Source organism: Maylandia zebra, linkage group LG14 (assembly GCF_041146795.1).
Source record: "Maylandia zebra isolate NMK-2024a linkage group LG14, Mzebra_GT3a, whole genome shotgun sequence".
Taxonomy (NCBI): domain Eukaryota; kingdom Metazoa; phylum Chordata; class Actinopteri; order Cichliformes; family Cichlidae; genus Maylandia; species Maylandia zebra.
The window spans coordinates 31,516,864-31,530,785 of record NC_135180.1 but is presented as its reverse complement, the minus strand read 5'-3'; the positions used below and the strand labels follow the sequence as shown (position 1 = coordinate 31,530,785).

At 36.6% G+C, this 13,922-nt stretch overlaps 1 protein-coding gene across 2 annotated transcripts; it reads left to right on the top strand.

Moving 5' to 3' along the window:
- The first annotated feature begins 1,778 nt into the window (after positions 1 to 1,778).
- Positions 1,779 to 13,367, top strand: postnb (periostin, osteoblast specific factor b). Of its 2 annotated transcripts, XM_004560592.4 has the most exons (21): positions 1,779 to 1,952; positions 2,355 to 2,453; positions 5,117 to 5,181; positions 5,381 to 5,538; positions 5,617 to 5,781; positions 5,861 to 6,007; positions 6,204 to 6,345; positions 7,063 to 7,275; positions 7,407 to 7,541; positions 8,200 to 8,348; positions 8,493 to 8,629; positions 8,819 to 8,949; positions 9,057 to 9,187; positions 9,504 to 9,606; positions 9,703 to 9,770; positions 10,060 to 10,105; positions 11,008 to 11,184; positions 11,258 to 11,305; positions 11,621 to 11,695; positions 11,788 to 11,826; positions 12,788 to 13,367. In XM_004560592.4, exons 1-21 carry the CDS (start codon positions 1,834 to 1,836, stop codon positions 12,814 to 12,816), a joined length of 2,376 nt encoding a protein of 791 aa, XP_004560649.1. In that variant the 5' UTR covers positions 1,779 to 1,833; the 3' UTR covers positions 12,817 to 13,367. The 2 variants fall into 2 exon arrangements, with proteins under 2 accessions (XP_004560649.1, XP_012777099.1); XM_012921645.4 differs by lacking the exon at positions 11,788 to 11,826.
- Positions 13,368 to 13,922: the final 555 nt, after the last annotated feature.

The window sequence follows — 13,922 nt, the reverse complement described above, 5'->3', positions numbered from 1 at the left end:
TTTTTTCATTTCAGGCTTACAACTTGAAAATACAAAGTCAGTCCACTGATTTTCAGCTCCAGATGTCTGTCTGTTTGCTTTTCTTTGCCATCCTCCCTTTCTAACCCCTCAACCAGTCACAGCAGATGGCTGCCTCTCCCCGAACAGGGTTCTTCCAGAGGTCTCGTTCTGTTAAGACTGAGCTCTTTTTTCCTAAGTGCTTGCTAAAAGGGGAACTTTTAGAGAGAGCTTTTCTCTCTAATATTTACCTACATCTTTACCTACAATATGAAGCTCACTAAGATAACTGCAGTTTTGAACTGATGTTACATAAATAAAACTAAACTGAGTCAATGTCTGCACGGTATTGGGTCTTAGGGTCTTTAAAAAAAAAATCCGCTGACTTGGCTGGTTAAGACAATCTTTTCCTTATCCTATTTAGAGCATCTGGTTAAAACCAGATTGGTTTCACAACATGTGCCAAACAGAACTCTATAACTAAAACCTTTGGTTACGGTACAAATAACAATTACAATTCCAGAACTGTTGATATTTGCAAAGTGAAAACAAATAATGATCATTAACCAGCACCATGAGTCATTTAGCTTATTAATAGTCAAGAGAGCTGCAACTTTTGGAAATAACAAAAGATGACATATACATTGCTTTCATATGCTTAGCACATGGGTTCCTGCTGTTCATCTTCAAGATACAGCCTGTTATCATTTCCTTGTAACAGTTGTGGGATTTTACATTTTCCACATCTGAGACATTTCCCAGACAATCGTTTCCTGTGCTCTGTTATATATGTGAAGTTGTTTTTAAGACGCTTCTGTTAACATGCCAGTGCAAGTTTCCTGTTGTCCTGTTACTACTTGTGTTACAGCACTTAAGTGTTGCCCCGAGACTCCATTCTTTGTAGCCTTAAAAAATACCACGGCTCCACTATGAAAACATCTGACAAGTGAATAGTAGGTGCAAAGACCTGAAAACAAGAGCTGAACTTCAAAGACTACAAAAATAGTTTTCTGCTAAACAGGAAGATACTTTCAGATACTTCTGTATCTCAATATTTACTCCTCCTCGAATGTAAAAGTAATCATGGGCAATATTATCCATGTCCAACAGCACTGTGAGCCTCGGTGCTTGTACTCCCACAGCCACAAGGTGGAGCAAATAGCATTCTGAAAGATTTACACAATCCTAGTTCTGGAATTTGTTCAGAGCAGAGATTATGTAATGTCCCTTTGTTTGTACTCCAAATAAAGGACACTGTTCAATATCTATATCTATCATGCATCACTCAGCTTCAAAGCACTAGACACAAACTGAAATATTTTGCATCTGTGCACTGAGAATGTGTGCTGAGCCTTCAAATCTTCGTTTGAATCAGTGTGCAGATGCAATACAACACAACAGATTTTTAGATACAACTTTTTCCATAAAGTGAAAGCATAAACTCATAAAGGGACTTTTAGAATCACTCTTATATGGCTAAAACATGTTTATGGAAATTATTTTGTGGCAAATGTGCACATTCAAATTTAGACAAGGAATCAAAAAGGTTAATTTGAAAAAATGGTAAAACTGCTAACAATCAAAAATTGTCTCGCTATTTTAAAAATGCTTTTCCTTGATCAGTTAATATAGAAAAAAAGATTGCAATCCTTGATTATAAATGGTAAGTGTATGTTTTAAGTCATATGGGTTTTTTTTTTAAGTGCTGGGTGGTCCATGCATGTACAAAAAAAATTGCCATCCTCCTAGGGTGGGTGAGACTTGTGGAATATAAACTCCTGCTCTCCGTCTGCTCCCACTACTCTGGGTCTGGGTGGGCTAGCGAAGGAATCAGGGATGAAGCTCCTTTTTGTGGTTGCCTGTGCACTTTTTGTGCTCTGTACATTTGATAATGCTGACTCCTCAGCTTATGACAAAATTGTTGCCCACAGCAGAATCAGAGCCAGAAAAGAAGGGTAAGCTCATCTATATATATTGTTTTGCTCTTTTTTGTGCATGAATGAACATTGAACAGTTGTTATCATTTTTGCACATTTGTATATTGTACAACTCTATAAGTTCCAACTATTTCAACAATATTAATTGTGTATTGTTTTTGAAGGGTATCTAAAATCTTGCATTTCACTTAGGACATGTTTAATCCAGCATGTGTCGTTATCACTATTCATATTTAACTGTCTGGCTTCAAAAGCAGCAGTAGTATTTGCCAAATAATTATTCATGCTTGACGGCCTGATGTCTTATCCATCTGGGCTGTTAAATAATCCTTTACACGTGAATAATTTCATAGATTCCTACTGATGTTTTACTTGCTGACTAATTCTTCATCACATTTTTTGGTATAAATTCTCATTTAGACCCAATGTCTGCGCCCTCCAGCAAGTCATGGGAACCAAGAAGAAATACTTTAGCACTTGCCGTAACTGGTACAGAGGGTCCATCTGTGGAAAGAAAGCGTGAGTGCTTGTTTTGTGTATCCAACAGGAAAAACTGTACCTCCAGTTCAAACAAATACATTCACTCAGCAGTTATGTGGGCTTACTGTTCTCTTTATTTTCTTTTCCCATTTCTTCTACTCCACCCCCACCCCACTCCCTCACCCCACCCCCTCCAACATGCGCATGCAAACACACACACACACACACACACACACACACACACACACACACACACACACACACACACACACACATCACCCCCTGCCCTCATTTTTCATGGAAACTCGGATGTTTCCACAGAGATAGACATCTGTTATCTTACTTTGAATTACATTACCACTTAAAATGAAAAACACATTTATAGATCCAGCCTTTAAACTCTTTCTTTAGAAAACAGTCCAGTTTGATCCTAAACTAAAAGTTAGGGTTCTCATAACTTGAGCAGTCGGTTGATGTTGGATGCCACAGTGGTGAACCACTGATTCCAGGATATGATGTGGCTGCAAAATGTTGACTGTATTCTTGAATGGAAAAGCGTTTAGCTCAGCCATTATAAGAAACCTCTTTATTGGTTTTATTCCAGCAATCTCAGCAGTTTTAGTTTAAACATGAATCAAGTTTGTGGCTATTAACAGACCCTTTTACTCTTTTTCTTCCTGTCACACACATATACATACATACAACACTCACACTGAGTTTGCCCTCAGCGCTTGACTGAGTCATGCTTTGCACTCTAAATAGGCTCAGTTCTTCATGATGAATACCCTCTGCTCACTGAAATCGGCAAATGATAAGGTTGAAAACAGTCAAAATATTGTGTTTTAGCGGAAGTCTGACAAGAAACTATATAATCAATGAAAAGTTGGATGGGCTAAAGCTGCAGTTAAAGCTGACTGATTTACTCATTTAAACCTGTTACAGTCTTCTAAATTAAATAAGTCAACTTCAGTTTGAGTTAGACTTTTCTCCCATAGAAGAGAACTAGATAATCTGGTCGAATATAAATAAATTGAGCTTCTTCTTTTTTTAAAGTACGAGTTATATGATTGAGGAGGCCAAGTCTCCTGGATCCATTAACTGCATCCAATTTTATTACCTTCTCCAACCAAGCCTGTTGCTCCTCCCATCATTCCTCCTACCCTGTCTTCCATAAATCCCCCAGATGTTAGTAGTCCTCCAGCATTAGAGCAAAACATTTATGTCAGTTATAACTTTCAGAAGTGCTTTATTAAAACTGCAAAATGATTTTGTTTACCAGCTCTAAATTTTGCTTGTAGGTGAGAACATGTGCGTTTTAAGCTAAAATATCACCAGTGCCTTTTGTGATCATTTGAAGAACTTCAGGGTAACTAGCTCACCAAGATAATCAAAGACAGTGAGACCTGAATAGAACTTTTCCATTTATGGCAGTTGGTGCTCAGCCTAACTTTATCTAGCCAGTCAAAGTGTTTGTCTTCACCCTCTGAGAGAATATTCTCTGCCAGAGCAGGTCCGCCTCTAAAGAAGCTTTATATTAACAAACCTTCAGAATCCAGGCTAAAAAAATTTTGGTGGGTTTAATTGAAATTACGCTTCATGGACGATACAAAACGACAAAGTTTTGTGTCGTCCATGAAGTACTTACAGTACTTTTGAAGAGATGCTGATAAATCAAAAGTTTCCAATTCCGTAGCCACACACATTTCCACAGTGTGGGAAAGCAATGTTACGAGGGTTTTGCTGACTCTGCCTCAATGGGGCTCGTGTGATCTCATCCCAATCCCTGCAACTCTGATGCAGACCAAGAAGCATGGGTCTGTTGGCTGAAACATAATAATCAGATAAGAGCAACAGTAAAGTAAAGTCCAGACTATAAATCATTTACCTCAATAATCTCCCCTGCCAACTCTTGGTGCATATGGCATTGTTTATTCCTCATAGCTATGTCTCTGATGTTTTCATCATCTTGGGAGTCTTTTTACTGTTGAATACTCATTAGGTATTTGCGGTAAAGTAGATATATTCAAATGACCAGTTTTCCCACAGGAAGAGATAATCCTATAGCTTCAGCATGGTCGAACCTGCTGATGTAAGACATCTTTTATGTTGTGCAGCTGCACTTTGAATTTTACTGGTCTTTTCAGGCTATGATCTCAGGCATTTTGGAGAACATGCCGCTGCTCTTCATATGTGTGTCCAACAGCAAATAAAAATGTGTCAAAACATAAATCAAAATGACTATTCTCTCAGTATGAAAGTCTGTTTCAAAAACGTGTATGCTGGCGTCCAGATTAGCTAAACTAAGTCCATCAAATCCATTTTTTATGTTAACCAACCAATCTCAGATATAATTACTGATCAGACTTTCAAGACAGACATCTTAATATAAATGTCACATAGAGTTCAGACTAATTCTGTAGCTTAAAAGAGGAGGCCTTGGTGATATAAATCTACTACTGTAATGCTAGCATGAACACAATTAGGTTTTGGCAAAAGTCTTTGGATCACATGGTCTGTTTGGGTAATGCAGAGAATAATGGGTTACATCTGGAAACACTGAAGAAAACAGAAAATCACAGAATGATGATTCAACTAAAAACATAGCAGCAAGAAAAATTACTTTCTTGCATGTATTATTATGACTGGTATCTCAAACATATGTGCAAATCCATATTTTTGATGTGTGTGTTTTTTTCCTGCAGGACTGTGATTTATGAGTGCTGCCCAGGGTATATGAAAATGGATGGCATGCTTGGCTGCCCTGCAGGTATGGCCTGTACTGTTTTGTAGAACAGTTGTAGAACAGCTGTGTTTTAGCTTTGAGATCAGACCAAATAAACTAGAAGCAAGTGCCACAGCATATTGTTGACACGTTTTTTTCCAATCGATCAGTTCAAAGATTGTGTCTTATTTCTGTTTTCAAAAACAACGCTCGACCCTTATTGTGATTTTTTTTTCTTTCTTAGTTGCCCCGATTGACCACGTGTATGGCAGTTTGTCTATAGTGAAGGCCTCATCAACCCAAAACTACGCTGACATTTCCAAGCTAAGACCTGAGATTGAGGGACCAGGATCTTTCACCTTCTTTGCTCCCAGCAATGAGGCTTGGGATAATTTGGATACGGTGAGTCAGTGCAAAACAAAAAGCTCTGGAAGATCTCCATCTTTGAGATTTTAACAACTAATTTTTTTCATCTAACAGACAGTGAGGGATGCGCTGGTCAGCAACGTCAATATTGAACTATACAACGCTCTTCATTATCATATGGTCAACAAGCGCCTCCTGACCAAAGACTTAAAGAATGGAATAAAAGTCACCTCCATGTACAATGACCTTGATCTCCATATTAACCATTACTCCAATGGGGTGTGTACTCAGTGTTATTTTAACATGTTACATTAACCATTTGTCAGGGGTATTACACTGAAACAGATGTCGTGTACAGATAGTGACTGTGAACTGCGCCAGGATCATCTACGCCAACCAGATCGCCACAAATGGAGTCGTGCATGTCATCGACCGCGTCATCAGTACTATTGGAAACACTATTCAAGATGTCATTGAAGTTAACGATGACTTGACAACCCTGAGTGTGAGTACAAGCTTTGGTAGGAGAAAAATGATTAACAACTAAAACTGCAAACCCTGCTGTTAAAGACTTATTGATGTAATACAAGACACTTACAATTACTATTATACAATTATAATGTGAATATTTTCTTTGTATGCTGCTTTGCAGTATAATGAAGTTCACTAAATATAATATTGATGGTGAAATAATCTTCTAGGATCTATTTCAAAATTCTGAGCTTTTGGAGAAACTGGGTCAGCCAGGACATTACACTCTTTTTGCCCCGACCAATGAAGCCTTTGAGCAGCTCGGCATCGATGTGCTGGAAAGAATTCAGAGTGACAAGCAGGCCCTCAAAGGTAAATCAGACTTCTTCAAAGGCTTATTTTTAGTGTTAAGTTAATTGAAGCAGAACGATGTTTACTGATGGAAGTACTGGAAAAGAAATGTAGTGGTTGCTGGGAGTATGGTTGCGCATTGAGCTTCTTCCAATTCAAAACAGATGAAGCCACAATAGATCTGGAGCTTATTTAGCTTTAAAAGCTAACTTGAACCAAAAAAAAACTTTCTTCTTTCAAGCCAAGCATTAAATTGTGAGTTTGAAAACATATGATGTAACACATAATTTGACATTTTTATGGCCTTTTTTTTTTTACTGCTATATGTATCTTCATAAAATATACTCGTATAATTATCAGTAATATTTGTTGTTGTTTAAAGTGTTGAGATATACATTGTGATTTCTTAAAGAATCAGAATTCAGAATTTCTAAAAGGCTTTCAAGGTAATTATCAATCTAAGCACCAAGAGATAGTAAAAAGTTGTACTTCATCTGTATTTCCTCATGTATATTTGCTGTGCCGTGCTCAGATCAGAACAGTTCCCCACACTAGAGGACCACTGGGATCTAAAGGATATGCAGGTTTCTTGGATATAACCTCCTTGACTTTGGTATAACAAAGGAAAAAACATTAATGTCCCAGTGTATCAGACAAACATCTACTTACACAACTAAATCATATATTAACTCAAATATTTTAGTTATTTATTTATTTATTTATTTATTGTTGTTTCAGCTCTTCTGTCTTTCCACCTCCTGGACTCAATCCAGTGCTCTGAGGGTATCCTGGCTGGCACCTCTTATGAGACACTGGAGGGCAACAACATTGAAATTGGCTGTGATGGCGAAAGCTTGACAGTCAATGGCATTAAAATGGTGCGTCAGAAGGACATTGTCACCACCAATGGTGTCATCCACATTATTGACAAAGCACTTGTTCCAGACTCAGGTTAGAGCACCTCTTTGCTTCCTATTCAGGCATGCCTTGTTTATTACACAATATGTATATCGAAGAATATGTAAATATTTTTTCTATAGTTCATATTCTAAAACCGTCAGGATTTCCTTTACCTCTTTAAGCTAAGCAGGTAATGGAACTGTTGGGAAGTTCCCAGTCAACCTTCAGTGACATGGTGTCTGAGCTGGGCCTTTCTAGTGGCATGAGATCAGATGCAGAGTACACTTTACTGGCTCCATTCAACAGTGTCTTTAGTGGTGAGTCATATACTCCTCATTATACCGCTTGCACTTCCTCTCTTATCCACTCGGCAGGTGGCAATGTCGATTTTTTAAAAATGCTTCATGGAATTCATGCAAAATCTTAATGTCATATGTGGAAAAAGTAGCCGCTATGCTTCTCATGTTTTAGGAAACAATTAATTGTAGTCAGCTAGGGAAAAATTGTATCTTATTTATATTGATAATCTTTTGTCAGTGGATGTAAAGAATTCCACAATAAGAAAATCTAAAAGTGACTGTTATCAATTAATGTTGTCACATTTATTCTGTGCATTTATCTATTTATTGTCTATCTTGACATAAGACACGTCCAAGAAAATCAGGAAAACTGTGACAGATGATGATATTTCTTGCTCAATCCATAAACATTCCCTCTGTCTGTCTGTGAACATGGACCTACAGAGCATTTATCGTCATTTGTAGGACACTATTTGTGGTTTATCTGCAGAACTGCCAGGTCAATGAGTACAGAGTCGACTTTGGTCAAAATATGTCTGTTACTGCTTTAGGGTAATGGTAGTCAAAGTAGTAAGAATACAGTTTTTTGAAGCCAGTGCTTTAAATGTAAATGTATTTTTTTCCTGGTGTAATTAATTTTAAATGAGAATCATAAAACTGTTTCTTTCCTCTGCAGATGAAATAATGTCCATGGATCAGGACTTACTCAAAATTATCCTGGAGAACCACATCTTGAAGAATAAGATTGTTCTGGGACAGCTGTACAATGGCCAGCAGCTGGAGACCATCGGAGGGAAACTTCTTCGGGTCTTCATCTATCGTTCAGTGAGTACTCTTCTCTAAAGATTTGCCCAGTAGTTATAGCTGGAGGCCATTAAAGACTTGTTATAGGCAATAGCCTCAATCAATCTTCAAATCTTTGAGATTTCAAGTTTATTCTCTTTTATTCAACTTGTTTCACATCTGCAGGCTGTGTGCATCGAGAATTCCTGCCTGATACGAGGCAGTAAAGAAGGAAGCAATGGGGCCCTTCATCTCATGAGGACTCTGTTGAAACCTGCAGAAAAAACTATGTACGAGATTCTGACAGAAAACGGAGGGTTCAAGTAAGTACAATGGTAATATAAATGGACTGTGGTCTTAAAAACCAGTATAATACTCAAACCACATCTTGACAATCATTACATTAAATCCACATGGCACATATGGGAATGGGAAAGTGCTGTTGCTGCAATATGTCATCCCTTAGAGGCGTCTACAACAGCCAAGTTACAGTTTTCTTCTCTGCTCTTTAGGATCTTTTTGTCTCTGATGGAAGCTGCTGGCTTGACTGACGTGCTTCGACAGGAGGGAGGCTTTACTCTGTTTGCCCCAAGCGACAAGGCTTTTGCAGGTTTAAGTGAAAGAGACATGGCTGTGTTGAAGAGTACGTTTACAAGACATTTTTGTCTATTTATTTGTTGGGCAGTAAAAGTCTAGTTAGAAATGCAAAATACAATAATAGCTTATGTGTGTGTCTTTGCTTTATTTCAGAGGACATAAATGCACTCAGAACCATCCTTCTGTATCACATCAATAATGGTATCTTCATTGGCGGTGGTTTGGAGCCTGGGGTGACAAACCTTCTCAAGTCCCTCCAGGGCAGCAACCTTAAAATTGTAGTTGTAGGTATTTTGTGCATCCAGATGGAAACTATATATCTTAATCTATTAAACCTTATACTTCAGATAAATCCCTTTTTTTTCTTTTTCTTTTTTAAATTTAATCGTAAAGAGTTAAGTATTCAGTAAAACTGTTTTATATGGTAGTGTTCATGAATATTGTCTGATTAAAAGTCACTTTGAAACTCAGTGACTCCAGTAAGCTAATGATATTTAATGTGGGACAGAGATTATTCTTCATATTTTAGTATGTGGTTTCATTCACACCCAACACTTTGTGGTTTTCTTGTCTGTAACTGTTTGAAATGGTTGTCCTTAGGCAAACAACACTGTGAAGGTTAATTCTGTTCAAGTCCCTGAGGCTGATATGATGGCCACAAATGGAGTCATTCACTTTGTCAACAAGCTGTTGTATCCTGAAGGTAAAACTTTCATCCAGTTATTGTCTTATAAATCTGCCAAGAAACGTGATAACTGTAAATACCTAATTGCGGTCAACGCCCTGTGCTGTCTTGTAGAAATCCCTATTGGATCCCAGGAACTCCAGATGGTTCTGACGAAGCTCATCTCTTATATTCAATTTAAGGTTAATTTGTTTTTTGTTTTTAAAGTTCCCGAGATGTTGGGTTGGGTCTAGTTTGCAGTTTTTTTATTCTTTATTTAAGTCGTAACAAAATTGTTATAATTCCATGTAAAGTATAAGAAATAGAACATACAATGAAGATTATGCTAGTGGTTATTTTAGTAAAATGGTTCTGATTGAACATTATTGTTGTTAATTATTTATATTTTTCAGCTGAGCTGAGCAATTATATGCTTTATTATGCAGCATAGACATTTAATATGCTTTAACAATTGTATTTACTTTTTTACAGTACATTTCTGGATTCAGATATCAGGAAATTCCCCTTACATTTTTGAGTAAGTAGTTTGCATGTTTCACTGTCATTAATAACTCTGTATTTCATGTTGTTATTATAGAGGACTGTCACTTGTGTCATTCAGGAAAGTATAGTAATGGTGATTAAAGAATATCAACATCATTTGATTCCTAATCAGTGAAGTATGACCAGTTATATTTAATAAAACTGTTGCAAGCACAAAACTGAGGAATTTCAAAAGACCAGTGGAAAAAAATAAAAACAATATATTCCTCATCTAATGACAACCGTAATATTTGATTATGACTGCTGATCTAGCTACCACATTCTGCTAACTGTTCAATGCCCCATCCTGAGGCACTCACACAATACCTGTCAATGCCTGAGAAGAAAAAAAAAACATTAGGCAGTTAGCTAAGATTAGCATTCATTAATCCATTGACATTTCTTCTTTCCACTTGCCATAAATTGTTTGGTATCACTCCATTTCCATTAAGGTAGTCAAGATGGTGAACAGTGAGGGCAGGGAGGGTACAGTGTACATTAAAAACTATGGGAATCTTTATGAGATTACCAACCAGGAATTCACAGTGCACTTTATGTAGCCAAACTTGTCAGTTTACATGCAGTCATGCACTGAAAGCTAGTTAATTACAAATTTTGAAACACAGTATTTAGATATCACTGACATAATAGTCATATGTATTTAAAATAAAGCTGTGCTAAAGCAAATCATAAAGCTGTAGAAAATTATAACACAATTGTATTAGTAGATATCCTTTGATTAGGAATCGCCTTTTCTTTCATGGAAATTTTTCACTGAAACTATTTTTTGTGTGTGTTGGCTGTACAGAAGTTGATCAGTATACAATGCTGTGCACTCTTGATTTCAGTGTAGTAAAACATGGCTTCTTTGCTTTTTTACACTTCCTGGGGTAAAAGAAGTGACAAGGGTCATTCAAAGGGAACCCATCAAAAAAACGGTTACCAGGGTGATTGAAAAGCAGAAACCCATCCAAAAGGTTACCAGGGTGATTGAAACGCAGAACCCCGTCCAAAAGGTTACCAGGGTGATTGAAAGGCAGAACCCCGTCCAAAAGGTTACCAGGGTTGTCTCTGGTAAGTATTTCTTAAGTGTAAAACACAATCATATGACTTGATATTAAGAACTCACAAATGTTGTTGTTTCCAGGGCCTCAATACTCAGTCAGCACTGGTACCAGCAACATTGATCTGGAAGGTCAGTGAAATGCTTTGGAAACTTAAAAATAAGGATTGTTTGTGTGATTATTAATTAATAATATTAATAAATTATTGTTAGATTTGATTTTAGATAAGATTAGAGCTCTCTGAATTTAGCTATCACAAATAAAATAATATAGAATATAATAAAGATAATTTATACACACATCATAGGTGACTTTTAAATACATATAATAGACTTTAAATCTTATTAAACAGTATTTAGTTAGAATTTATGTGTTATTACGCTTATCTGATATTTTTTGCCAAATATTCTAGCATCACTTTAAAGATACTTTCATTTTTCCATCAGGAGTCGATCTTTCAGAAGTTTCCACCATTGAAGCGAGCGATCTTGACACATCAAGGCTTACCAAAATAATCCAAAGTGAGTTTTTTTTTCCAAGTCTCTAGGAAGTGGAAAGCAGGAAAAGAATTCATAAATAATGTGTGATTTGTGTGTTTGTTTTGCCTTTATAGAAGGCAGTTCCAGAGGAAATAATCCCAGAAGAGTTATAGGTAAAAAATAAAGAAAGAAAGAAGAAGAAGAAGGAAAAAGAAATAGAAAGAAAGACAGAAAGAAATGAGACCTGGAATTGTAATTAATGCAGCACAGTGTGAGATAGTTTAGACTGTCACTTTAAGACTTTGGCTTCAATTATGCTCCATTCTCTTCCTGTACCATATGTCCAACACATCCCTGCAATCACTTTGGTACCTACAGGAATAGCTTGACATTTTGGGAAATCTGCTTACACTACTCACTCTTTGTTGAGAGTTTGATAAGAAAACTGATAACACTCTCATTTATGGATTGAGAGGGCCAGCAGCCCATTAGCTTAGTTTAACACAGACAGAAGAGATGGCTGGCAATCACACTGTAATGCCAAGAAAATATAATCCTGCACAAAGCCTTCTGTAAAACCACGTGCTGTTTCAGAATACCGATTTTTTATAGATTAAACAGATGACAAATCACTAACTGGTGCTGGTACAGACCCAGGCTAGTTATTTCCGGGTTTGTGCTTAGTTAAGCCAGCTGCTATAGCTTCATTTTTGTCTTGTGCATACAGTAATGGTATCAGTCTTCTCATCTAACTTTCAACAAGAAAGATGCAAATACAATTCCCCAAAAATCAACATTCCTTTATTCCAGCTGCAGTCTCTTTGCTCATCTGCTGTCATGCTTGCTGCCACAATGCTCTCCTCAAAAGCTATGCAGAAATGTGTTGCTTCAGTGGCTGTTATACAACATTTTGTGAGACCCACATCCAGTCAGCATCCATCTGTATAGTTTCTGAGACTATACACTTCCCAAGAGGGGAAGTCATCATCATCACTCCTGCTCCATGTGTTTGATGTTTCCATCTGGGCAGTGATGAGAGTTTGGATGCCAAACTTCAGCACAGTATATCTTTTAGACTTCGACAACAATCTAATCCACATGACTGACAAATATTTATTGTTCTCTTTTTTCCAGCTGGCAGCAGGAGGAGGGGAAGGGACTGAGCACAAGCCGATGAGAACACCTCCTGGCTAAAAGCCGAAAGAGACGTCAAACCCAGATTTTAAAGTTGGTGTTTTAATACAAGGGCTGTGCCTAAAATTCATACTGTAATAGGTATACCTGACAAAAAAAACTACTCTCATAAACACTTTAATGGTGCTTTGAATGTATATAAAGCAAGTTCACATGAATATTTCAGCATGATTTTAAATACACAGAAAGTCAAAGCAGCTATAGGATAGTCTGAATGCATTCATTCATTAGATTTACAATAAAATACTTCAATTTTGAGCTTCTCTATGACTTTGCTTAACGCAAAGAGGTTAAAAGCTGCCTGAAAATTTTCAAAATCTAAGCATGATAAAGATAAAATAAAAAATAAAAAAAAAACATGTTTTCTGACTTTAACTGTATTTTTTTTCTCTGTATATTGTTTAAATTGTAATGTAAATTTGTCTCTCTCTCTATCATTTGGAATGATGTAGCTGAATGCTTTTGGCTTTGCCTTCTATTTTCCAAACATCTTCCAATAAAAAGCTTTTGTTGAGATAAATATGCCTGTTTGAACAGGGCATTAGTGGAGATTGTGTCATTTTGAAGTCTTTGCAAAATTCTTAAATGGTAAGTTTTGTTTCATTGAGATGTTAAAACTAAATTTGTGCTTGGAAAAAAATTCTTTACTCCACAAAAGTTTGACCATAAAATTAAAGTGAAAACAGTACACAAATAACATAACTTTTTTTAAGTATGCTAATTCTGCTTTTGTTAGCCTGTTAAATGTTTAACATTATGATGGTCCTACTCAGAGAAAAATGTATAGCTTTGAAAATGTTTTGCCACTTGATATAGGATTTTATCTAGTGAGTAACTGCAAGCTTCTTTTGTTATTTTAATTTTATAATGTGCCAGCTGTTTTCAATGAGTGACATATCCAGACACAGGACCAACAGATTAGCACCTTTATTAGAGTCATGCTCCTCTATATGCTTGTATTATGGCAGTATGGGTAGCAGCATTTCTTCTACCAAAATTTGATTGTTGTTCAGCTTTAATGCTTTTCATACATTTTGGAAATGCTACTAAGCAGTGATTTCAAAAATATTTACAC